This window comes from Mauremys reevesii, linkage group 10 (genome assembly GCF_016161935.1).
Source record: "Mauremys reevesii isolate NIE-2019 linkage group 10, ASM1616193v1, whole genome shotgun sequence".
Classification (NCBI taxonomy): Eukaryota; Metazoa; Chordata; order Testudines; family Geoemydidae; genus Mauremys; species Mauremys reevesii.
In genome coordinates this window covers 37,498,165-37,522,804 of record NC_052632.1, presented here as the reverse complement: position 1 = coordinate 37,522,804, position 24,640 = coordinate 37,498,165, and the positions used below count along the sequence as shown (strand labels likewise).

The window sequence follows — 24,640 nt, the reverse complement described above, 5'->3', positions numbered from 1 at the left end:
CCCCTGCCCCATGGGGAAGGAGCTCCTCCTCTCCTTGCCTGCAGCCCCCCTCTCTGCCCCCCAGCTCAGGAGATCCAGCTCAGCACCTAGACCGAGCTCCCCACCAAGGGTGGGCACCTCCTCACACCAGCCCCCACCCCTGAGCCTGGAGTAACTGCTTTCCCCCATGGGGGCTCTAACCCCAGCCCCTCTGGTTCCCATCAGGAGAAGGCAGCAAGGGAGGGAGGGGGCCCCCCAGCTGGGAGAAGTGAATCTGGCCACCTCCGCCCAGCCCTTGATGTGACCCAGCGCCCCCTGGCAGCGCCCAGGCAGGAGGGTATGAACCCCTTAGGACTGGCCAGGGCCTGAAGGGCCTTGAGGTCAGCCACCAGCAGGCTCAACCTGCTGCTTCTGGCCCATCGCCCCTCAGAGGGCGTCATCCCCAGTGTATCCCAGCTGGGCCCGTGTGATGGAGTAGGGACTGTCTGTGTGGGGGATGGGAGAGCCGGGGAGGACTTTAGGTTATGGACAATACCTGAGCCTGTAACCTGAGCTAGGCAGGTGGGAGAGGAGGTGAACACCTTGGCCCAGGAAGCTAGTCAAAGGCAGCAAAGGCAGAGAGCCAGCTGGAGAGGGTTGGGTCAGTTTCGGTTTGGGGCTGGGGGCTGCAGTGCTGGGAATCCCAAGCTGGGAACTAAGCTCCCTGCACCCCCAGAAGGACCAGTTTGAGGGGTCCTGGCTGTATTTCCAAGCTCTGCTGTATCCTGCATTCCTGTTGTCCAATAAACCTTCTGTTTTACTGGCTGGCTGAGAGACACAGAGTCCCAGGAAGAGGGGTGCAGAGCCGGACTCCCCCACACTCCGTGACAGCCCGTCCTCCGTGTTAATTCCTTACCTGCCTGTCCCCCTGTCCGTCACAGCCACATCAAGGCCATCTGGAGGTTCCTGGGTGCAGACCCCATGCTAACCAGGGAGGTACTCCACATCCTGCTGGACGACAGCCCGGAGAAGGGCTGGGCTAACCCTGGACAGACCCAGGACAGGAGCTGCCCCCAGCCAGCCCGGCTGCCCCCGGCGGTAAGTTCCCATCGCTGGCATTCAGCCCCCTTTCCTGGCTCCATTCTGCGCACGGCCACGGTCTTCTGACTGTATCTTTTCCCTTCCAGACCACATACGGCCTGTGGGAGCTGATCGGGGCCTTGGGGCAAGGGGACACCCTGGAGGGACGCGAGGACGACCTGTTCGCCTCTTGCTTCCTTGCCATCGCCAGCCCCCCGGCACAACACCTCTTAGGAGTCCAGCAGGACCGGCCCAGTGACACCAGTCCACGCAGGTAATGTGTGGGGCTGATGGATCCCAGCACTCACATAGTGTCTGTGCTAGCCCCTAGGAGGGGAAGCTTCCTGCTTGGACCCTCGTTGTCCAGGGACCCCCAACGCCTTCGGGGGACCAAGGGTTCAGATCAGTCAGGTTTCTTGTGCTGAGGAGCAGGCAGAGCTGCCCCCGGATACTCAGGGAGCCAGAGAGCTCCTCAGAGTGGGCAGCTCAGCAGGGTGATGAGGGAGCTGAGCTGGGGGACGGGGGGAGCAGAGCTGGGGAGCAGGGCAGAGCTGGCTGCTGTCTCTATTTACTGTCTGCTTTGAAGGCTTTGGACAGGCCGGACCTGTCACTGAGCCACTTCATCCCTTTTCTGCAGTGGGCCCTGGGGGGCAGGGCTCAGGACAGCAGGGGGCACTGCCTGTACTCTTCTCCCCAGGGACAGTATCCTGGGGGGAGGGGCAATTTTCACATCTTTGGAGGAGAGCGAAGGTCACATCTGCAGACACTCCCCCCCGCCCCCACAGTTGCGGGGGGAGAACCAAAGGCAGAAGTGGGGCAGCATCTATTCCCACCCTGATCCTTTCAGTGCTGCAGCAAGGGAGTCCTGCCCCCACACCCCACCCAGAGAGCAGGCATCCCCACATCACCATCTCCTGCCTCCTTCTCTTCCCAGCATGGCCGTGCAGGCCCTGGCGCGGGTGCTGCGCCTCAGGGGCAGTCAGCCAGCTGTGGAACTAATGGACCAGGAGCAAGGCTGGCAGCTGCTGGAAGAGGCCCAGCCCGAGGGGTTCACTCTCCTTAGCAGGTGAGGACAGAGGCTGGAGGAGTCACGTTCTCGCAGTGGGGCAGAGATGGGAGGGGGTGGCCGGGACCGGGCCGGATTCCAGCCTGTGCAGGGCTCTCATGCACACATCAACATGAGCTCTTGTTCTCTCCCAGAGCCATAGTGAGCCACCCAAACCTGGCCCTGAAGAGCATCCCACAGCTTCTTCTTCCCAGCCTGCAGGCCAGCCAGGAGGGTGAACGCATGGCCTGCACCGCCCTGTTTGCAGAGGTGAGCCTGGAGGACCAGGGGGAAGGGTTAACCAGGCCCAGAAGATGATGGAACAGGGGGCCAATAGCTGGTCAGCTAATGAGAAACGGTCCTGGTGGTGTATTGCTTGTAAATTAATCCCTCTGCTGGGGGATCTGTGGTGGGGTTTGGGAGCACCCCACTGGAACCAGAGGGAGTGCTCTGCCCTGCACATATCACTTCCGTTAAGCTCAGCTGAAGCCAGCCCCTCGTGAACAGCAGTCGGTACGGATCTAAGTCACCTCCTGAGCTCTGATCATACTCCCTTGCCCTTGCTCCTGCCGGGCTAGGACCCACTGGCCTCGCCCAGCCCTCTCTGACAGCTCCTTTCCTTCCCTTTAGTTCCTCGGCAGCCCCCTGCTGATGGAAAACGAGCCCAAGGCCATGCGGAAGCAGGTGCTGAAGGCCATGCTGCAGCAGACGCAGGACAGCAACATCCACATTCGTGGCAGAGCCCTGCATGGCCTCAGGAACGCAGTGACCGCGTTCCCGGACAAGGTGGGTCTGGAATGGCAGGATACTAGGCAGAGAGGGCTGGGTAGGAAGCTCCTGGTTCCCCTTCTCCTCAGCCTATGGCTCCTATGGAGAAGACTGGGCTGTAGGCTGACTTGACCGGACTGTGGTTACACTCAGGCTGACAGATGGTTACTCACCGAGCGGCATCCAACCCCTTCTCTGCAGGTCAGGAAGAAGCAAGACCAGATTCTGGCGAGCTTTGTCCACGGCGTATGCCAATCCTGCGACCCCTGCGCCATTCTGGACGCGACGGAAGGGCTCTGCTGGATGCTGCGGGACCCCAAGGCGCCTCTGAAGGCGCATGTTGCCATTCCGCTGGCCATGCAGGCGAGAACATTCTTTGAGGATGTAAGTACCAAGCAGGGCAGGCCCCAGGGTGCTATAGGACACCCCACAGGGGGAGATGGTCAGGACCTGCCCTCACACGGAGGGGACTCAGTGTCCGAGGCAGGCACATTCTTGCATTTGTGGGGCAGCTCAGCTCCTCTGCCAGGGGAGGCAGGGATAGAACCATTCTTGGGCCCTGGGCCCACAATTGTTCGGCAGCCCTGGGGCCCAGCAGGAAGGAGAGGAGTTTGTAGAGAATTGTCCTGTCGTTTGAACTAGCTGAAACCTCTCCGGGCTCTGCAGCTGCCAGGCTGATTCCCAAAGCATGTGAGGGCCTCAGCCTGTCCCCTCTAACCACCCTGAACCCCCTGTCTGCAGGAGAACAGCAGCCTGAGGCGGGCCTCCATCGAGCTCTTTGGCCAGCTCAGCAAGTTTGTTTCCAAGAGGTCATCCCGCTTCGGGGCTGAGGTGGAGAAGAGCATGGGGACGCTGCTGATCTGCCTACAAGCCGGGGACCCCCAGGTGGCCCAGGTGAGTGCAGCTGAGGGCTCATAGGGGCAGGGGTGGCTGCTGGGGGCATTCGAACAACATGGCAAGGGTGGTGCAAACTCCCCCCTCCAAGCCCCAGATCTCTTCAGTGCTGCCCTGTGGCACCCAGGACCCCCCACTAATCCAGCCCTCCCCCACCCCCCACAGAGCTCTGCCAGCCCTCAGAGTGTAGCTGTGGGGTAGATCTGTGAGGTTTCCTTCTCCTCCTGCATTCCCCACAGGCACCTCCAGCCTCCCTGCCCAGCCAGCCTCTCCGAGGCCGTGGCTCCATTTTACAGCCTGCCCTGTTTAGTGGCCAGGCCCAGGTCTATCTCTGGCCCCTAGCAAGTGACCTAACCCAAGCAGGGCCTCAGGGAAGGGCAGGTCGCTGAGGCCAACTGGGTCTCCATTGCTGCTGCCCTGCCCTCACCTGTGTGCTAGCTCCTGCCTGGGAATGACCAGCCTCCTGCAGCAATCTCCCCTCCGCCGAGTAGCAGCCCCCAGTAGTGCCTGGGATTGAGGGGAGGCCAAGAATGTTGGACACCGGGCAGTGCTGTTAACCACTTAACAGGGACCCCCAGGGAATGGCCCCTTCCCTGCTCCAGGAGTGTCCCTCTCCGGCCCCAGCACTCGGGCCTGGCTCCTCTCAACCCAGCCAAGCTGGAGATGGGGGCTGTGGGGGCCTAGGGAACAACCATCAGGCCAGAGGAGGTTCTGCAAAGAGCTGGCTCCTTGCTGCTCCGGCATAGCGGAGTCTCCCCAAGCCATGCAGAGCCTGCGAGTTGGCAGCCCCGTTGCGCTCAGGGAAACTCACCCAGCTCCCTTCTCGCCCTCTCCGGCAGGCGTGCAGGGTGGCATTGCTGCACTGCGCACCCTTCCTGAGCTACCAGCCCCTGCGCACGCTCGTGCGGAGCCAGCTGGCCGAGGGAGCGGCCCCCGCCATCCCCACCTTCCTGAGCGAAGCCTGCAGGACCCTGGTGAGTGAGCTCTGGGGCGTGGGCCCTGCAGGACTGGGCGGTGGGAGGACCTAGGCACAGAGCATTTCCCTGCTCCAGGCAGGGCCGACTAACTTTTTTGCCACCCCAAGCAAAAAAAAAAGAGCGCCGCCCCCCCGAAACACCCTCCCCCAAGCGCCACTCCCCCGAAACAAAAACAACAAAAAACCTCTCCCCTACTGAACCAAAAAACCCCAAAAAACCCGAGCGCTCCCCGCCCACCCCAAGAATGGCCACCCCGTACAAGGTGCGGCCCCCCCTTGACGCAGCCCGCCCCCCCCCATGCGGATGGCTCCCTACAACTCAGCTCGGGCCCCTGGGAGGAGTCAAGGGGGAGAGGGCTCTGGCAGCCAGGGGTTCCTCACCTCCCTAGCAGGCAGCTCCCCTCAGCCTGGGGAGGATGTGTGGCTTGGGACTAACTGGGTTCTTGGCTTCCCAGCTCCAGGACTGCCCAGGGAAGCTGCGCAAGAAGGCTGCCCTGAGAGCAGCAGCTGCCCAACAGCTGATCGGTAAGAAAAGAGCTGGAGCTCTACTTCCTATTATCCCTCCCTGCCCCATGAGCCTGGGGCCCAGTGCCACATGCACACTGCCAACGGGGGGAGGGGCTCGCCGCCTCTGCCTGCACACACACACCCGCCTCCCCCCACACACCTTCCCACCTCCCTGGGACAAAGCGGGAACCAAGACTCCCTGCAGCCAGATGCGGGAGGGCTCTGCTGCCAGAGGGTCTCTCCGTCCTGGCCCTGGAGAAGCCCAACACCTGCAGCAGGAGCAGGCCCGAGGGAGAGATCCTCCCTCGCAAAGGTCTCACCCTGGTCCCCATCCCCCCACCCCCGAGGCACTGGCCCCAGCCAGGTCCCCCTGCAGCCTGTACAGGGAGGCCAGAGATTCACAGGAAGCCTCATCCCTGACCACCCCAGCTACCACCAGCCATGCAGGCAAAGAGCCACGGCAGCAGCTCTGCCACACTGTGCTTCATGCCAAGTCCCAGTGGGGCTTGTGTGCACAACACCTCTCTCCTGGCCTTTGTGGGGCACGAGGCCAAAGGCAAAATGATCCCAATAATCTTGGGGACTGACTCTCCACCCAGCTCCTTCCCCTCCTCTGCCCGGGTGGATTGGGGGCCGGGGACACCTTGAAGGACAGAAATACAAGTGGTGGCTGTCACCCTGCATGCTGTTAAATAACCAGGCCCACCTGCCTCCCTTAGGATACATGATGGAGAATTGAAGCCAGAGAAGAGCAGCAGGCTTGGACCGCCCGCCCTGCTGTAAGTCCCAGCTGAGGGGTAGTGCTGTGCTGGGAGGAGAGGCAGGGGGAAATCGGGGAGGGGTCCTAGGGGCAGGGGGCAGCAGCCACATCGCACGGTGGCTGGGAGCCAGAACCCAGTTGGAGTGACCTGGAGAGTGTAGGAGGAGGGAGAAAACCCTCGGGGCTGGTTCTGGGGTATCCTCTCCCCAGCCATAGTGTGAACCTCCCTGCCCCGTGAGGTGTTGCCATCCTGGCCCGGGCAGGAACCATGGCTGGTCAGCAGGGTCTGGGAGTCAGAAGTGAGTGGTTCCTGGCAGGCTGGGGGCAGTGGCAAGCAGAGAGGGGGTGGACTCCACAAGAGGGAGGGAAACAACCTCCCATGGGAGACCCGGATGCTGGAGGAGACTTTCCCCCTACTCCCTCTCGAGCTGCGGTGCCGGCAGGACTCTCTGCCACCCCAGCCAAGGGCAAGGCTGGAGGTTGATCCAAGCCTTATTTGGTGCTAACTCTGCAGAACCCAGCCTGGCATATGCCAGGAAAGCGTGTTGCAGACCCAGCACTAACCATCTTTCCCAAGGATTGCTGCCAGCCCCCTGCAAGTGGCAGCTCCGAGAGCTCCTGCACGCACAGAGCAGCTGACCCCCCCCGCACCCCATCCCAGCCCCAGCTATGCTCATGGGCATTAGTTCTGTCAGAGGCTGACCCTGCCAGCTGCTCACTAGGCAGAACCCAGCCAGGTGCTGAGCAGGTATCCTAGGCCTGGTGCTTAAATACCTGTAGAGGCAGCAGTCAGCCCAAGAAGCCTCATTACGTCCCTGTCAGTAAACACCACATTGACACCATCACCACTGAAATAAAGACAGATCAGAACAGAAGCGTCTCATTTTGCAAGGTGATCGTCAAGCTGCATCTGCAGAGAGAGCGAGGTTTCTAAAAAGCAAAACGCTATTCTGGCGATCTTAAAAAATTACGACCACCCCACCATCTACCGGAACTATTACAAAGCCCAGGCTGGATACACCCCTCGTGGATATCACGGGGCTCCCGTGAGGTACGGGGCTGGTGTGGGTGGAATATTTCGTAGCCTCTTTTGAAAGGCCGTACCGCTTTTGAGGAAGGGGCTAGAGATTATTAAACCCCACGTAAAAACCGCTGCTTAAAGCATAGCTAAAGATGTGGTTGGTAGGTCATGTCTGCCGCGCTGTTCTGGAGAAGGTGGGGAATACAGCCTCACAGGAAGGATCGGGGATGATGTACATTAAAAGGAGGAAGAGAAAGAGAAATGCCTCATACCTGTGACACGCAGGTCCACTGAAACCCTTTTAAAGAAGGGCTTTGACACGCAGGGCCGACCATAAGCGAAAGTCCAAGAGGAAGCCTGGGCGAAAGAGGAGATGGTCTCTGCCTGGTAAAAGAGAGAGATTTTAATCAACATGGCTTTTGTTCGCTGCGGGTCTGAAGAGTGCATCAAATCGGAACTAGACTTGTTCCAAACAGCCCCTGTGCAGACCAGAGTCGAGAAAAGCATCTACACTGAGGTGCCGCCTCTATTGGCCATTTACGGAGTCTGCCCCCATTGACTTTTTTATAGCAGGGAATGGCATAGATGATATGGATTTAAACAACACACTGCTGTACCTGTGTTGCAAGATTGTAAAGGGAGACGGAACTGAACTCACCAAGGACGCCGCAGTGGGCCTGGTGAATTACCCCGTGGCCTCTATTTTCAGTCAGTTGGATGTCACGCTGGGAGACTGCCTCATAAGCCAAAGCAACAACTGTTACCCTTACAGGGCCTTTCTAGAATCGGTGCTCAATTACAGCGATGACATTCTCGCCACGCAATTTTCCGCCAGCCTGTTTTACAAAGACACAGCCGGACAACACCAAGGAATGGAGCTGGATGGAGGGAATCTAGGGCTGGATGAAGCAGCACTTTCAAGCTGCCTCTCCTTCTATGCCCCAGGCCTCCATGGACTGGGTCAAGCAGCACTTTCAAACTGTTACCCTTATGTGTCCTAGATTCAGCACAACCCTATCCCAACTCTCACATCACAATTGTACTGGCAGTAAGCAACTTGATGAGCAAACCCCACAGGATTTTGAGTGCTGCAGGGATCTTTAGCTTACCGTATTTTCTGGCGTATAAGGCGACTGGGCGTATAAGACGACCCCCTAATTTTCCAGTTAAAACATGGGTTTTGGCCTATACTCGCCATATAAGACTACCCCCCCCTTCCGAGGCAACACCATTTAATAACATCAGATTTGATTTAAATAATTTTAATTAAAATGGTTTTGCCTTACCGGTACTTAAAGGGAGTCAGAGGGCTCTGGGGTGCCCGCGGCGCCGGGGAGCCCAGAGCCTTTTAAATCCCAGCCGCGGCCAGAAGTCAGGGGCTCTGGGCTGCCCGCTGCGGCGGGGAGCCCAGAGCCTTTTAAATCCCAGCCGCGGCCGGGAGTCAGAGGGCTCTGGGCTGCCCGCTGCGGCGGGGAGCCCAGAGCCGTTTAAATCCCAGCCGCGGCCGGGAATCAGAGGGCTCTGGGCTGCCCGCTGCAGCTGGGATTTAAAAGGCTCTGGGCGCCCCGCCACAGCGGGCAGCTCAGAGCCCTCTGATTCCCGGACGCGGCTGGGATTTAAAGGGCTCAGGGCTCCCCGCGGCTGCCAGCAGCCCAGAGCCCTTTGAATCCCACTCCCCCCCCATACCTAGGGATGCAGGGCCAGCTCCACCGAACTGCAAAATCAAAACAGAACGTCCCTGTGCTGATACTGTATGTACCGCGCTGAGCCAATCACGGCAAGCGGTGTCATCTATTAATGCATACAAAGCCTGCTCGGATTGGCTGAGTCAGAAAGGCGGGCTATTACAACCTTTGCCAATCCAAGCAGGCTTTGTATGCATTAATAGATGACACCGCTTGCCGGGATTGGCTCAGCGCGGTACATACAGTATCAGCACAGGAACGTTCTGTATGTAGCCGAAGCTACAGTATGTTTATACCCGGCGTATAAGACGACCCCCAATTTTTGGGGGTTGTTTTTTAGTATAAAAAGTCATCTTATACGCCGGAAAATACGGTAGGTAAAAGAAGTGTTGCTGTAGAGTGAATGGGGGAAGCTAATAACATAAAAGAAAAAGAAAGAGAGAGAAGCAACCAGCTTAATCATACAAGTTATTTTTGAATAATAGAGATCACTACACAAGGAGGGCTAAAGCAACAGAACATACATAATTAAAGGTTAATACCTAAGGTAGAGAGGAAAAGAGAGAGAGAGAACGAGAGAGAGAGAGGAGGGGATCTCACCGCTCCCTAAAGCTTGAACTGGTCGGGGTTCCCAGGTGATGGTGGTAGTTCAGGGTCCTGAGGGCAGGAGACAGGCAGAGCCCCCAGCACGATCAGTCAGGAGATGGAGTCCCAGTGGAACTGATGCAGAGCTTGGGTCTATGCATCAGAACACTTGCTGGAGGGTGAGTAGTGGTTTTTGTAGAGAAAATGCAATGGTTCAAGGGAGAAAACTAGATTTGTTTCTAGGTAAAGTGATGATTCAAGGGTTTTCTTTAGGCTAGACCAGGGGTAGGCAACCTATGGCACACATGCCAAAGTCAGCACATGAGCTGATTTTCAGTGGCACTCACACTGCCCAGGTCCTGGCCACTGCTCTGGGGGGGGGCTCTGCATTTTAATTTAATTTTAAATGAAGCTTCTTAAACATTTTAAAAACCTTATTTACTTTACATACAACAATAGTGTAGTTATATATTCTAGATTTATAGAAAGAGACCTTCTAAAAACATTAAGATGTATTACTGGCACACAAAACCTTAAATTAGAGTGAATAAATGAAGACTCAACACACCACTTCTGACAGGTTGCCGACCCCTGGGCTAGACAATAGGAGCTGATCACTCTTGGCTATGGGAGATGTTTTCTTCCAGGGAGCTCACAGTGCAACTAGGCTGCTTCAGTATTTTGGACATCAGTCAAGGATTCCTTACTAGAATTGGTCTGATGACTGCTGAGCTGGGTTTGGGCAGGCGTAGGTTCACTAACATCTGGAGCAGAGATTCCCATGATGCAGTGCGTCCCTGCTTTTTCTGGTCCCAGAGTTCAGTGTGATTCTCTGTTCTCCATTCTGTATGCAAATTGAGATGTCTCCCTGTTCCATCTTTCATGCAGATGGGGCTAAGGGACTTGTCTCTGTTCTTCATTCTGTATGCTAATGGCGATGTCTTAGTCTTGTCACCCTTGTTAGGAGGGGTCTAGGTGTGTCTCCCATCCACCCTTCACTGCTCTCTGCAAGTTTTTTCCTCTGTTGGGTTTTGGTTTAAGCAGAGGCCAGTGGAGGAGTGTGTGTGTCTTTCATGAGTCAGGCTGGATACTGCACCCTGGTTCCCCAAGAACACAGAGCTGACTGGTATCAAGTCCCCCCGTTGATGGGGTGCTTGTGCTGAGCGAGTATCCCCGTCACAGCCTTAGGCCATGGTACCGGTTCTGATCTTCCATCCATTGCAGCTGCCGCATCAGTCGTTGTATCCAATAAATCAGCAGAACCAGACCAATCGCTTGTATAATTTGGAAACCAGTGATCACCACAATGGGGTGAAGCATGAGATTCAAAAGACCTGTTGCACTGGGGCTCCACCCAAGCAAAGTCTCCCACCAGGAGTGATGGCCTGTGTTCTTACCTTCATGGCAATGAGATCCATTCCCAGTGAAATGGGGGAAAACTCCTTGTAGAGCTCAGGATCGGCATTTAAATGTTGTACCGTCCATATAGGCACAGTAAACTTAATATCACAACTACCAATGGTGGTTACATTACACAAACAGCAATTAATGTAAGGCACTGTGGGTTGGATCCAATGTCCAGTAATCAACACAATATTACATCTTGTCCTTAACACACACACATGCTTTACCAACATAGACAATAACAGACCCCTCTTCCTGGATAACAGCGAGGAACAGCGAGACTTATCCCCAGGTTACCCATTCATCCCAACCCTTATGGCTAGTTCCAATCAAGGGAGCGCTTAGAGGTTCAATGTGAGAGATATTCATGCCCTCTAAGTGGATTTGAACCTCCTTCGGAGAAGTCTGAGGTTGAAGAACCAAATGTTCTTGTTGATCGAATTTCAACACACGGGGTCCTGAAACTGGGGCTCTTAAATGTCGGAGGGAAGCAAGGTTTGTAATCAGAGGGTCGAAATTTACAACTGTTTTTTTGTTATTGGCTCAATTCCACTCTGTACAAACTGGGCTCATGAAATCCCCCAAAACAGCAAATATGCCCATAGAATATAAACCAAATTGCTGGCATGAGCTTGTCACAATGTGTGTGCCCTTTAATGGAACTACCCAGTCTGGGGGACCTTGCTGAATCAAGTCACGTCCAGCTAAAGTCCAGTTCAGCGGTTCCCAGTTTCCAAGGAACCGTGTGATATTGTTGCCTGCTGGCGTGATCAGAGACAGCTGCAGTTCACCTCTGGGTAACGGAACGGAAGTGTCTGAGTTCCAATGACAATGATGTCAAGGCTCATGTACGGGACCTGTGAGGGGGCAGAGAAGAGAGAGAAACTTCCCACACTCCCCCCGTATATACTGGGAGAATCTGGGACCAATATTGCAGGGTGAAGGACTTTTCTGGCCTTTTCCTGTCTTAACATCGGGGTAGGCACTGACCAACCCACTCGATGCATATTTTCCAATGGCTCAAAGCCGTTCCTTCTTGCTGGCCAAGAACAGTGGCCAACAAGATGGAGAAGACAGTCTTGCGGGTCAGGTGGTTTATCCTTCCAGTCTTTGAGCCGTGAAGAATGAAACCATTTCCGCCAGGGTTTTTCATTTTTCCCATTTAGGATTTCTACCTGACAAACACTGGGGCTGGCCCGATTCACAATAGAGCAGCGGCCATCCCAGGTGTGTGTAAAGAGCTGCTTAGCAGTGACAGAGGCAGTGTTGGTTTTAGTAGGGATGGCTTCCACCCTGGATCTTTCTAAAATAAAGTCAGTGGATTTATACACAGCTGAGAAACTTTGGCAACTAGAAACTGAACCAAATTTCTCAGCACCTACACTGTTGCTTGCTACAGGCAATGATTCATTCTGAGCTAAGTTAGGTAACTCACTTCCACACCCTTCAGTTGCAGCAAACTGCTTGCAAAAGCTAGCATGAGATTTTATTCCTTCAGGGGCACTTTTAGGCAACAATTCATTTTCCCCAGAAATTTTGTCCTTTCCCTTTTTAGTTAGGGGCTGCTCTACAGAAACATCTTACTGGGTTTCACTTGAGTCCAGAACGACTTCTGAGGCCTGGTCTACACTACATGTTGAAACCGGTTTTAGGAGCGTTAAACCAATTTAACGCCACACCCGTCCACACTAAGAGGCCCTTTATATCGATATAAAGGGCTATTTAAACCGGTTTCTGTACTCCTCCCTAATGAGAGGAGTAGCGCTAATATCGGTATTACCATATCGGATTAGGGTTAGTGTGGCCGCAAATAGACGGTATTGGCCTCCGGGCGGTATCCCACAGTGCACCACTGACCGCTCTGGACAGCAATCTGAACTCGGATGCAGTGGCCAGGTAGACAGGAAAAGCCCCGCGAACTTTTGAATATCATTTCCTGTTTGCCCAGCGTGGAGCTCCGATCAGCACGGGTGGCGATGCAGTCCGAAATCAAAATCCAAAAAGAGCTCCAGCATGGACCGTGCGGATGTGATCGCTGTATGGACAGGCTTCTATCAGAGCTCCGTTACAGAAGACGAAATTCCAAAGCATTTTTAAAAAATCTCCAGACAGAGGCCACAGCAGGGACTCAGCACACTGCTGCGTGACAAACGTAACGGAAAGCCAAAGAATCAAATGGACGCTCATGGAGGGAGGGAGGGGGGACTGAGGACTCAAGCTATCCCACAGTTCCTGCAGTCTCCGAAAAGCATTTGCATTCTTGGCTGAGCTCCCAATGCCTGTAGTGTCAAACATATTGTCCGCGGTGGTTCAGGGCATAGCTCGTCAATTTACCCCCCTCACCCACCCCCAGAAGTAAAAGGGAAAAAAATCCTCTCTTGACTCTTTTAAATGTCACCCTATGTTTACTGAATGCTGCTGATAGACGCGATGCTGCAGCAGTCAACTGCAGCATCCTCGCCCCCCCTCCTTGGTGGCTGATGGTACAATATGGCTGATATCCATCGTCATCATCAGCCTTGTGGCAGATGGTGCAGTGCAATAGGACTGCTATCCATCCTCATCATCAGCCCATGAGTGCTCCTGGCTGACCTCCGGTGAGGTTGGCCGGGGGCGCCTGGGTAAAAAACTCCTGATCATTCCCAGTAGATGGTACAGAACGGCTGGTAACCATCTTCATCATAGCAACAGGGGGCTGAGCTCCATCAGCCGCCGCCCTTCATGTGTAAAGAAAAGATTCTGTTCGGCCTGGACTATCATAGCAGCGGGATGCTGGGCTCCTCTCCCCCACACTGCTTAATGTCCTGTCTGGACTATCATAGCAGCTGGAGGCTGCCTTCCCCTCATTTTATCTCAGTAACAAGTCACTGTTTCTTATTCCTGCATTCTTTATTACTTCATCACACAAATGGGGGACTCTGCAATGGTAGCCCAGGAAGGCTGGGGGAGGAGGGAATCAGCAGGTGGGGTTGTTGCAGGGGCACCCCCTGTGAATGGCATACAGCTCATCATTTCTGTGGGATCTGACACCTGCGGGATCTGACACAGAGCGGCTGTACTCTCTGGTTCTCTGATACACTGGTTCTCTAGTACACTTGCCCCATATTCTAGGCAGGACTGATTCTATTTTTAGATACCATAAAGGAGGATTGACTCGGGGAGTCATTCCCATTTTTGTCTTTTGCGCCCCCGGACGATCTCAGCCAGGGGCACCTATGACAGCAGCAGATGGTGCAGCACAAAAGGACTGGTAACCGTCATCTCATTGCCAATTTACAATGGCATGGTAGATGGTACAGAACGGCTGATAAACATCTCTGCTATCATGCAAAAGCAAATGAATGCTGCTGTGTAGCGCTGCTGAATCGCCTCTGTCAGCGGCATCTAGTACACATACGGTGACAGTGACAAGAGGCAAAACAGGCTCCATGGTTGCCATGATATGGCGTCAGCCAGGGCAATCCAGGGAAAAAGGGTGCGAAATGATTGTCTGTCGTTGCTTCCCCGGAGGAAGAAATGACTGACGACATTTACCCAGAACCACCCGTGACAATGATTTTTGCCCATCAGGCACTGGGATCTCAACCCAGAATTCCAAGGGGCAGGGGAGACTGTGGGAACTATGGGATAGCTACGGAATAGCTACCCACAGTGCAACTCTCCAGAAATCGACGCTAGCCTTGGACCGTGGACGCACACCACCGATTTAATGTGCTTAGTGTGGCCGCGTGCACTCGATTTTATACAATCTGTTTTACTAAACCGGTTTATGTAAATTTGGAATAATCCTGTAGTGTAGACGTACCCTGAGGCAACTGACATATCCTTAATCAGCATAAGCCGAGAGGCACATTCTGTCTGCTCCTCAGACAGAAGATTGGAGACAAACTCTCCCCCAACAGATAAACTGCCATTCTTAACAGTCACAAAGTTTGGAATTTCCTCCCCTTTGTTCCCAGACAAACGTTTGGAGATTGAGGTAGCTCCCTCTATAGGCAAGTCATTACCCCCAACAGACACAGGCTTAGGAACACTTCCTTCCTGGGTTTTAGTTGAGTTCAGAACCACATCTGGCACAACTGACAAATCCTCCATCAGCATAAACTGAGAGGTACTTTCTGCCTGCTCCACAGACAGAAGATTGGAGACATTTTCTCCCCCAGCAGTTAAACTGCTTTTCTGACTAGACAAACAGTTTCACCTTCCCTTCTCCTTGTCACAGACCACATGACTGTTCACAGACAAACACTGGGAGATTGGGATGGCTTTTCTAACAGGCAAATCACCACTTCCCAGAGACAAACCATACCCGTTGAGCTGAACCTGTTTAGTGGTGGGTCTCCCTTTGGAGATCCTATCCAGTAGCAATTGGGCTAACAGACCTGGGTTCCCCACTGTAGCCCTCACAGTGGGTCTCCTCCATACGTCGCACTGACGTCTTGTGATCAGCTGGGGAGGCCCGTGGGGAACTGGGCACCCCTACTGATTGTCAGTCTCCCAGAGCCTCCACTCAGAAGAGGGCACAGGGATCTGGCTTTGACAGGGAGTGGGTGTGGGGGATGCCCTCCATACTGGGGGAGTGGGTTGTGGGGGAGCTCCCTGCATTAACTCCGTTTTCCACATGACCTGAGACAAAGCATTAATCAGGATGCTGAGGGGCTGGTGATCATATTTTCCCATATCCTCCCCTAAATTCACCAGCTCCTTCCAAATCATGTTGCTAAGGGTCTCCTTGGGTCGGCGCTGCCCAGGGTTGTCGGAGATAGGGGAATTAAGATTGGGAGGGTGCCCGGCAGAGTGAGGACCATTATTTGTAAATGTGATAGCCTGCATGGGCTCTGAGGTAGTCTTTTTGCTGACTTGTCTTTTTAATCCTATTTGTATGCATGTACCATTTTTGTATTCAAAGTTATGAATGTTACGAACATTGGCTGTGTACTGGCTTGATTTCTAAATAACCTTAGTAGAGCATTTGGTCAGTTCCTGGAGAAAGGAATGTTGAAATTAAGTACCCAATCAAGAAACACTTAAAGGACAATGGATCTTGGAATGCTCCAAGCCACATAAGAAGTCTACTTGAGGACATTCAAGGTAGCATGTAAACAATGGATGCTACCTGTACAAACTGTGAGTCATGCATGGACATGTGACTTGCCCAGGTGACTCCAAAACTCCATCTTGGAGCTGGACTTTGCATAGGAGTGAGGAGGGAGTCTCCACCCACAAGAGAAAGTCTATTTAAACCCCTGGGAGATCCCTCCATTTTGTCTTCAGCTGGCTAAAGAGAGAGCCTCTCCACCCCCCAGGATACTTGAAAGAAACTGGAACAAAGGACAGTGTGCAAGGGGTGTGAGTGATTGCTGGACCCAAGCTAAAAGGAGATTAGTCTGTAACAGGGGGCATTCTGCAACTGCTAAGGATCTTATCTGTATTCGGTTTGTTTAGACATAGATTTGCGCATTTTATTTTATTTTGCTTGGTGACTGACTTTGTTCTGTCTGTTACTACTTGGAACCACTTAAATCCTACTTTTTGTATTTAATAAAATCACTTTTTACTTATTAATTAACTCAGAGTATGTATTAATACCTGGGGGAGCAAACAACTGTGCATCTCTCTCTATCGGTGTTATGGAGGGTGAACAAATTTATGAGTTTACCCTATATAAGCTTTATACAGGGTAAAACAGATTTATTTGGGTTTGGACTCCATTGGGAGTTGGGCATCTGAGTGTTAAAGACAGGAACGCTTCTGTGAGCTCCTTTCAGGTAAACCTGCAGCTGTGGGGCAAGTAATTCAGACCCTGGGTCTTTGCTGGAGCAGACAGGAGAGTCTGGCTCAGCAAGACAGGGTGCTGGAGTCCTGAGCTGGCAGAGAAAGCAGGGCTAGAAGTAGTCTGGGCACATCAGGTGGCAGCTCCCAGGGGGTTTCTGTGATCCAAACCGTCACACCTATATAATGCACAGACCCCCTATCGCGCACACACACACACACATACACAAAACCCCAGCAGCTTTATAAACACACCAAACCAAGTTTGCCACCAAATACTTTTTAAAAACCCCACACCTATGTCTTGCGCAGACCCCTCTCTCACACACAAAACCAGCAGCTTTATAAACACACCAAACCAAGTTTGCAACCAAATACTTTTTAAAAACCCCACACCTATGTCTTGCGCAGACCCCTCTCTCACACACAAAACCAGCAGCTTTATAAACACACCAAACCAAGTTTGCAACCAAATACTTTTTAATAAACCCACATGCATTTAAAAGGCACATGGTTGTTCTGCTTCACACACACACACCCACATTTGTTTGGGCCTTCAGGTTAAAGAACAAGCAAAAACGTTAGTTAGTATTACCCCCAAATCCCTATACAACCTGTGTAATACCTGAAGTGGGTTTTCTGTTTGTTTGTTTGTTTTTAATTTAACAGTATGAAGCACAAATATAGTGAAAAATGTTTTTTTACCTTGGCCTAGTTGTGAAATGCAGCTTCAAGTTACTGGTTCCATGCTAAACAGATCACACTGCAATAAAGATAGGCACCATTATTTTGTAACACAGCAAGGCCAAAGAGTGGCATTATATAATATATATTGTCAGAGTTAAAAACAGGGAACAAAGCTCCTCCTCTTACAGTCCAGCAGCAACTGGAGAGAGTTTCTGTTGAAAAAGACAGTCTCCAAAATACCTGAGGACTTTAGGCAGCCCTCCCCTAGCATTCCCTTTTGCAATCTGGGGTGGGGGTGGGTCTGCACAACTGGGCTTTTTTTTCTTTTAGTTAAAATACGTTTCCAAGTGGGGGCCCTTTGTAGATATCAATGAATGTCTTGGGGCTTGTTTTTTTAAAAACATGTTTCTTTCATGCTTAAAGTTTGGCGGGGGGGCGGTTCTAGAAAGAATGACCCATAGCATTACACCAGCTCCTGGGCCATATTTAAACTGTCCAATAGCATCTGTGAATTCCTGAGGTTTTCTTTCATTTCATATTAATCAGAATTCACCATCCTCACCCACCCACCCCCTTACCGTGGGTGCACACCCATCAAATTTAACCCTATGACAACAAGAGTGAGTAATCACAGTCACCCTGTCTAATTCAGTGGGGGTGTGGTTAAAACCATTCAGTTCAACAGGATAAATCAGCTCTATTGTACTCAAATACATGTCTGAACCGTCCCTGGGTTTTTTTTGTTTTGTTCTGGGGTTCTTTCGTTTTTTCTTTTATTGTAAACACATTTTTAGGATTTTTCCTCCCACAACATACAGTTCAGGTTTTTGCTGTAAATGGTTCTCTTTTACACAAAAACACAAGAGCTACGTTCTCACAAACTATTTATTTTTTATTTAAAAGACATACAGCTCCTTGAAAACAAACTAAGATGCTCATTAAAACTTTTAGCTCACTTAAGGGCCAGAGACCTTCTAACAGAAATACAGATAGTCCTTTTCAATGTTTTTTTTTTAAATTTACAGCTACCCTCACCATTCTCTAACTTAATCCTTTTAGATTTCTTACAAATAGTCTTTTTCTTAAGCAGGGCTCTGTAACTTTTTGTGCGGACTAAACGGTCAATATAACCCTGTAAGCAGCCATCTTCCAGTTTGGTCATTTTCTTTAAAACACGGTCAGTGTCTCCACTGAATTGCACAGCATTTAACAAGGTCACCCCTTGCGCTAAATGTTCTTGGGTCAGGCACAGACATTGCATAGCATAACCTATGGCAATAACAGTGTTTAATAAGCTTTCCAAACACAGCTCAGCACACAGGCCCCGGAACTTGCAGTTTATATCCACTGAAGTCCAAGTCACACCGTCATGGTGCCATTGGGCTGGCGCATCTATGACACAGCCCTCACAATCTTCAAAAAGCTTTTCCTTAAGGCAGTGTTTAAGGACAGCATAAACAGCAGCCTGTACAATAGTCCGCATGACTTTTTTACGCTCACAACTTGGCACTGGCTCAGATAGTTCCATGCCAAGCCTCCCGTTAAACACATAGCTGTCATCCTCGGAGTCCTCTTCAACAATTTGTATCACCGTTGAGCAAAAAGAAGGTGGGCCCAGTTCATCTTTGCTGCTTGATGCAATGCTGTCCGGGGCCTCTAGAAAGCTGTTGAGAGATTTTTAGACAAGAAACAAGTTCCCACTGCTTGTTTTTTAGATTCACACAACCCCCGGTTCCTAACCCATTACACCCCATCATCATCCGTCACTTCCTAATCATTCATTTACCTGTGCAACGTCTTTTCCATTCACCTCACCTTCCTCCTCCGGGGGGTGTCTCACAAGCAGTTGGGTTTCAGGTTTGGGGGTTGGGTTCTGGCGTATCCATCAATGGCGTATCCTCAGTCACTCCCACCTCCTCCTCAGAACTGTCGCTGATGTAGCGCTTTCTCTGTGGATGGTCGAAGACTCTCGGGGCTAAAACAAAGTCCAAAGTTCTCATAGGGCTGGTGAAGGAGTCCATGTTTCCATGATTTCTAATACACACGATCTTGGTAAAAGATGGCCTCTTCTGCCTGACACTAGGACTTATGGGGTGATGGTTCTGTGCTCTGATTAGCAGAGGGCACTGGGAGGAGTTCTTCGAGGAGTCACACCACCCTCTTCTGAGCAGTTCACCCAGTCACAGAACCACTTCCAGACGGATCACTGCACCCCGGACTTCCTCCTTGTTGGTCAAATCTCCTCTTGGGGGTGGTCCCCAACAGCTGAAACCCGACCTGATTGGTAGAGGGTGGTGGGAGGAGTTCTTAGAGGGGTCACAAGAACCACTTCCGGATGGGTCACCCTGCCCTGAACTCCCCCTGATTGGTTAAATCTCCTCTCAGGGTGGTCCTATGGGGGTGAAACCCATCCTGATTGGTAGAAGGCAGTGGGAGGAACTCTTAGAGGAGTCACATGGGGTAGGACTTCTGGTGATAGGTGGGCAGGGTTTAAGGGGTAGGGTTAGGCTTTGATTGACAGTAGCGCCTTTATACTACTAAGAGCAGGATGAAGTCCAGCTCAAAGAAGTGGGAGTGGGGGTTACTTTGTAAATTATCAGCTTGGTCTGGGACTGCCTCTGCTGCTCTCTCAAGCCCCGATGGTACCTCTGTAAATAGAAGAGAACCAGTCTGGGACAGATCTCTGTCCAACAGCCTCTGTGAGAAAGGCAGAAGATGAACACACAAAAATATTAGCTTCTCAGCAATGTCCTTGTTATCTTTAATTGCTCACAGGCTTCTGATCTCCATAAAGTGTTTTTAGTGTTTGTCTATATCCCTTCAGTTACTTGCTCTTCACAAGCCATCTCAGCACTTCTACTTTCCCGCTTACATGCTACCTGCTGCAATTTAGGCTTCTGTTCACTCCCCACCCTGCCTCTTTTAAAGAATTTGTTCAGCTCAAATAAACTCTTGCCTCTTGCTCTTATTAGTGACCTTAATAATTGGAGATATACCAATCTCCTAGAACTGGAAGGGACCTTGGAAGGTCATTGAGTCCAGCCCCCTGCCTTCACTAGCAGGACCAATTTTTTTTTTGCCCCAGATCCCTAAGTGGCCCCCTCAAGAGTGAACTCACAACCCTGGGTTTAGCAGGCTAATGCTCAAACCACTGAGCTATCTCTCCCCCATTGCTAGTTAGGAGCTCGCTTACTATAGAGCCAATATAAGGAGCTCAAACTCCCCCTCCCTAAGCAAGAGCTGACCCCTGCAGTTTGTCCTCAGCAGTGATGGGGGGGAGGGGAGAATTGGTTTTTAAAGGGAGTTGGGGAGTTTTCTGACAGCCAGGGTCACATGTTGGGCAAGCCCAGGCCCTGCAGCCGGAGTGAAGGAAATTCTGGCTGCAGCAGCCTTAGTCCTCTCTTGCTCTGTGGACTGCGGCTGTGAGAAGTGACACTGGCTCCGCTTGTGGCCTGCAGTTCAGCCTGAGACTCTACACCAACCCCTGCCCACCCTTCTTGGGCTGACTGCCGCCTCTACAGGTATTTAAGCACCAGGCCTGGGATACCTGCTCAGCATCTGGCTGGGTTCTGCCTAGTGAGCAGCTGGCAGGGTCAGCCACTGACAGAACTAATGCCCGTGATGCGCGGGAGGGGTTGGACTGCACACTCCAGCCCTGGGATGTGTTTCCTCAGCACCTGGCTCTGTTTCCTCAGCTCTGGCGCAGCCCTTTGGGGCATGATCAGCTGTTGAAGGCAGGGAGGCTCAGAGCTAGAATTTCATATCCCCATGAGCATAACGGGCTGAGACGGGGTGGGGGGGTCAGCTGTTCTGTGTGTGCAGGAGCTCTCGGAGCTGCCACTTGCAGGGGGCTGGCAGCAATCCTTGGGAGAGATGTTTAGTGCTGGGTCTGCATATGCCAGGCTGGGTTCTGCAGTTAGCACCAAATAAGGCTCGGATCAACCCCCAGCCTCGCCCCTGGCTGGGGCTGCTCAGAGTCCCTGCCGGCGGCACCGCAGCTCTGGAGGGAGTAGGGGGGAAAGTCTCCTCCAGCAGCAGGGTCTCCCATGGGAGGTTGTTTCCCTCCCTCTTGTGGAGTCCACCCCCTCTCTGCTTGCCACTGCCCCCAGCCTGCCAGGAACGACTCACTTCTGACTCCCAGACCCTGCTGACCAGCCATGGCTCCTGCCTGGGCCAGGATGGCAACACCTCACGGGGCAGGGAGGTTCACACTATGGCTGGGGAGAGGATACCCCAGAACCAGCCCCAAGGGTTTTCTCCCTCCTCCTACACTCTGCAGGTCACTCCAACTGGGTTCTAGCTCCCAGCCACCGTGCGATGTGGCTGCTGCCCCCTGCCCCTAGAACCCCTCCCCGATTTCCCCCCGCCCCTCCTCCCAGCACAGCACTACCCCTCAGCTGGGACTTACAGCAGGGCGAGCGGTCCAAGCCTCCTGCTCTTCTCCGGCTTCACTTGTCCATCATGTATCCCAGGGGAGACAGGCAGGCAGGGCTGGTTATTTAACAGCATGCAGGGCACCAGCCACCATTTGTATTTCTGTCCTTCAAGGTGCTCCCCGCCCCCAATCCATCTGGGCAGAGGAGGAGAAGGAGCTGGGTGGAGAGTCAGTCCCCAAAATTACTGACTCCAACAGCTGTGGGACGGGTGTTGGGTTCTCAGGGCCTCACTGCAGGGTCGTGGAGATGATGTTTTATAAACATGCTGCTGGAAGACCAATAAGCTGCTTCTACTGCACAGCCACTTCCTAGGGGAAACCAAAGGGACTAGGTTTCATTTGGGACCCCTTCCAGAAAGCAGCTAAGGAGAGAGGTGCTACAGCTGCCTTGGGAACATGTACTTCCAACAGATTCTCTGCCACCCAACTGGGAAAAGTCTCCATGTGTGTCAAAGACAGGACAGCTTACGGTCCAAAACATCAAATTCCTGGAAGCTGAGAGTGAGAAGTTTGAAAGCACCCCTTGGGGAACCTACTCTCATTACCAGACAATGGCAGGATTAACTGCCTCAAGTACCATGTCACTAATCCAGCATGCCAGGGACATCACAGAGTGCAAAGGCAAACCCGGTGGTTTACAAGCAGCTGTTTTGCTTGACCTAGATACAGAATTCTGGTTTTGCCTAGGAGGGGAAGGAAGACGAGATTCTTTGAAAGTGCTGCAGCTTTAAGCACCAGAGAGGCAAAGGGCTCCTCAGATTTTCAGCCTTCAGTAAAATGTGGCAGCCCTTACAGAGACAAGCAAGAAACTGCCTGGAGACACAGAATGGCTCCCCTGAAGTCACAAACCTTTGCTGACCTGTAACCACCTGCTGGCAAAGGAAGCTGCACACCATTCACTGCTCCTGGTCTGGCCACACAAACGCACTTGGCAGTTTCACTGAGTCAAGACAGCACTCGCCAGATGTTCTGGCTCCCTTGAAAGCACTCCAATGACCCAGCTTTGCAACAGCCTCCAAACTCAAAGAATGGGAGGAGATGGACGAATGACTCAGCTGAACCGAAGCCTGTGGGCTGCACTTCCACACACGCATCTTTTTTGGATTTTTTTTTTAAAGCTGCAGTTCCAAAGGAATGTGTTGGGGGAAGTTCTGGGTTATACAGGCAGTCAGATGAGATTCTAAGACCAGAAGGGATGGTTGTGCTCTATGACCCTTGCTTGCTGACATCCCCCAGTTCAGAGTCCAAAAGGGAAGAGTTCAAAGGGAGGCTCAAAGCACTGTTGAAAACCAGTCAGGCTATCCAGTACCTTAGAGCACCTTCAGACATTGCCACTATTTGCATCTCTCCGATCCCCCACTCATTATGAATGGACTTACAGTCTGTATTCAGTGCTCCTTAGCATGTGGCTTGGGCTACCCAATGACAGCTGGCTGAGCTTTTCTGGTAGTTCCACCTGTGTATTTATACAACCCAATTACCTCATGGGGCTTCCTCACCCAACGGCAAGAGACAGAAAGCAGAGAGGAAAAACTATTAAACTGTTCCACAAAATACCGAGCCATATAAAGTGCAATGTTACCACTGAGGCTAAAAAAATTCAAGGTTCACGTCAGGGTGGCTGCGTGTTTAGTGGCCTAAACACCATGACTGTGGATGTGATAGACCTCAACCTCGAAGCACTGGATGTAGGCAAAGGGAGTGCTGAAGACAGCTCTAAATCAACAGAGAATCAGGCTAAAGACAACTGTTAATGTGTTAAGGAACCAAAAAGGATTGATTTGTTATTTAACAGCCCTGCTGCTAACAAGACGGAGGGAGAGAGTTGGGTTTTTTTTGGACATTTCCACTGGCTGGTAAATTGTATTATCCCATTTCCCAGACTGACTCAAGGGGTGGGGGGTCAACCCCTTCCCCCAGCAGCTTTAGTGGAACTGACATTTACAGGGCTGATAACGTCCTTATTTGTTCTGATCTATAGCAGCTGGGATGACCTCCCAACTCCAGGGGAAGAAGTGGCTAATTATTGTCTGTCCACCAACACAAAATGTTGCAACTGCTACAAAATAAAGGGAGTTTCACACCTCTGAACAGGGACTGGGAATTGCTTACAAATTAGTGTCTGGAATCCAGAGGCGATACCCTAGCAGATAAATTAAAGGGTAAGTCAAACATTGGTCATTTGTGAGTGTCCTAAACAGAGATCAAACTTTCAGGTTTACTATCTTCTCCCACCAACTCTAATTCTGTTTTTATTAAAGGAGTGATTCCCTCAGATGCATCTTCCTCCCTTCCCTCTGGAGAGTGTGTGTCAAAATCTCATTGTGTATGATCAAGAAGGAAGAAGATTCTGTACACAATGATTAGCCCTGATATTTTAATGGAAATACTGCACTACAGTCAAGTTTACAACATTTGTATAGAAATCATCACATGGATAGGTGGCCAAGGATCACATTACAGAATACAAAAAGCAATTTAAAGTAAAAAGAAATCTTTGCTATTGTACAGGCTGGGATCAGAGCTTGGAGCTCAGAAGTCAGACGTCGGGAGGGATGAAAGCTGTAGGTGAATACCCTGCTGCAGGAGGAGATCTCCTTGTTTTATTGGGTTTTTTTCCTGGGTACCTTGAACAGCAGGAATCCCGCCATGTTAACCCCATTCCGCTCAAACAACATGCAGGCACAGACTTTTGGACAAAACACCCACAAAGCAGCAGCAGCTGTTACTTCCAAGCTGGCAAAGTCTAAATTATCCAGACTTCCACTTCCAGATCAGCTTTAACATACATTGAAAAGAAACACCTGAGGGTTGGGTGAGGCGCAGGGGAGTGTGTGTAAAACCTTTGAAATGGAAGAGGACACAATAAAACCCCCTTCCTGTCTGAACACAGCAAAAGGAGGAGAAATGGGACAGGTAATTTATTGCTGGCCAACTCTGAAAACTCCCCCACGGGCTCTTTACTCTCTTTTCCTCTCTCCATAGGAGGCTCCCATTCATCACCATGGCTGGAACTACTCTCTGTACATTGGCTGCCAATGACTAGTGACCCTTATAGGCCAT

General features: G+C 51.9%; 1 protein-coding gene across 7 annotated transcripts in view; it reads left to right on the top strand.

The window, feature by feature from the left end:
- Positions 1-24,640, top strand: part of LOC120373702 (maestro heat-like repeat-containing protein family member 1) — a 65,311-nt gene that overhangs the window by 24,530 nt on the left and 16,141 nt on the right. For 4 of the 7 annotated variants that reach the window (XM_039492463.1, XM_039492462.1, XM_039492465.1 and 1 more), the window contains 10 exons: positions 900-1,056; positions 1,146-1,312; positions 1,973-2,104; positions 2,239-2,353; positions 2,714-2,869; positions 3,053-3,235; positions 3,593-3,745; positions 4,585-4,719; positions 5,177-5,246; positions 23,559-23,950. In XM_039492463.1, the coding sequence (XP_039348397.1) occupies positions 900-1,056; positions 1,146-1,312; positions 1,973-2,104; positions 2,239-2,353; positions 2,714-2,869; positions 3,053-3,235; positions 3,593-3,745; positions 4,585-4,719; positions 5,177-5,246; positions 23,559-23,647 (1,357 nt within the window). In that variant the 3' untranslated portion in view covers positions 23,648-23,950. Of the gene's footprint in view, positions 1-899; positions 1,057-1,145; positions 1,313-1,972; positions 2,105-2,238; positions 2,354-2,713; positions 2,870-3,052; positions 3,236-3,592; positions 3,746-4,584; positions 4,720-5,176; positions 5,247-23,558; positions 23,964-24,640 lie in introns of those variants that run through there. The other 3 variants (XR_005585655.1, XM_039492461.1, XM_039492464.1) reach the window with 3 other exon arrangements.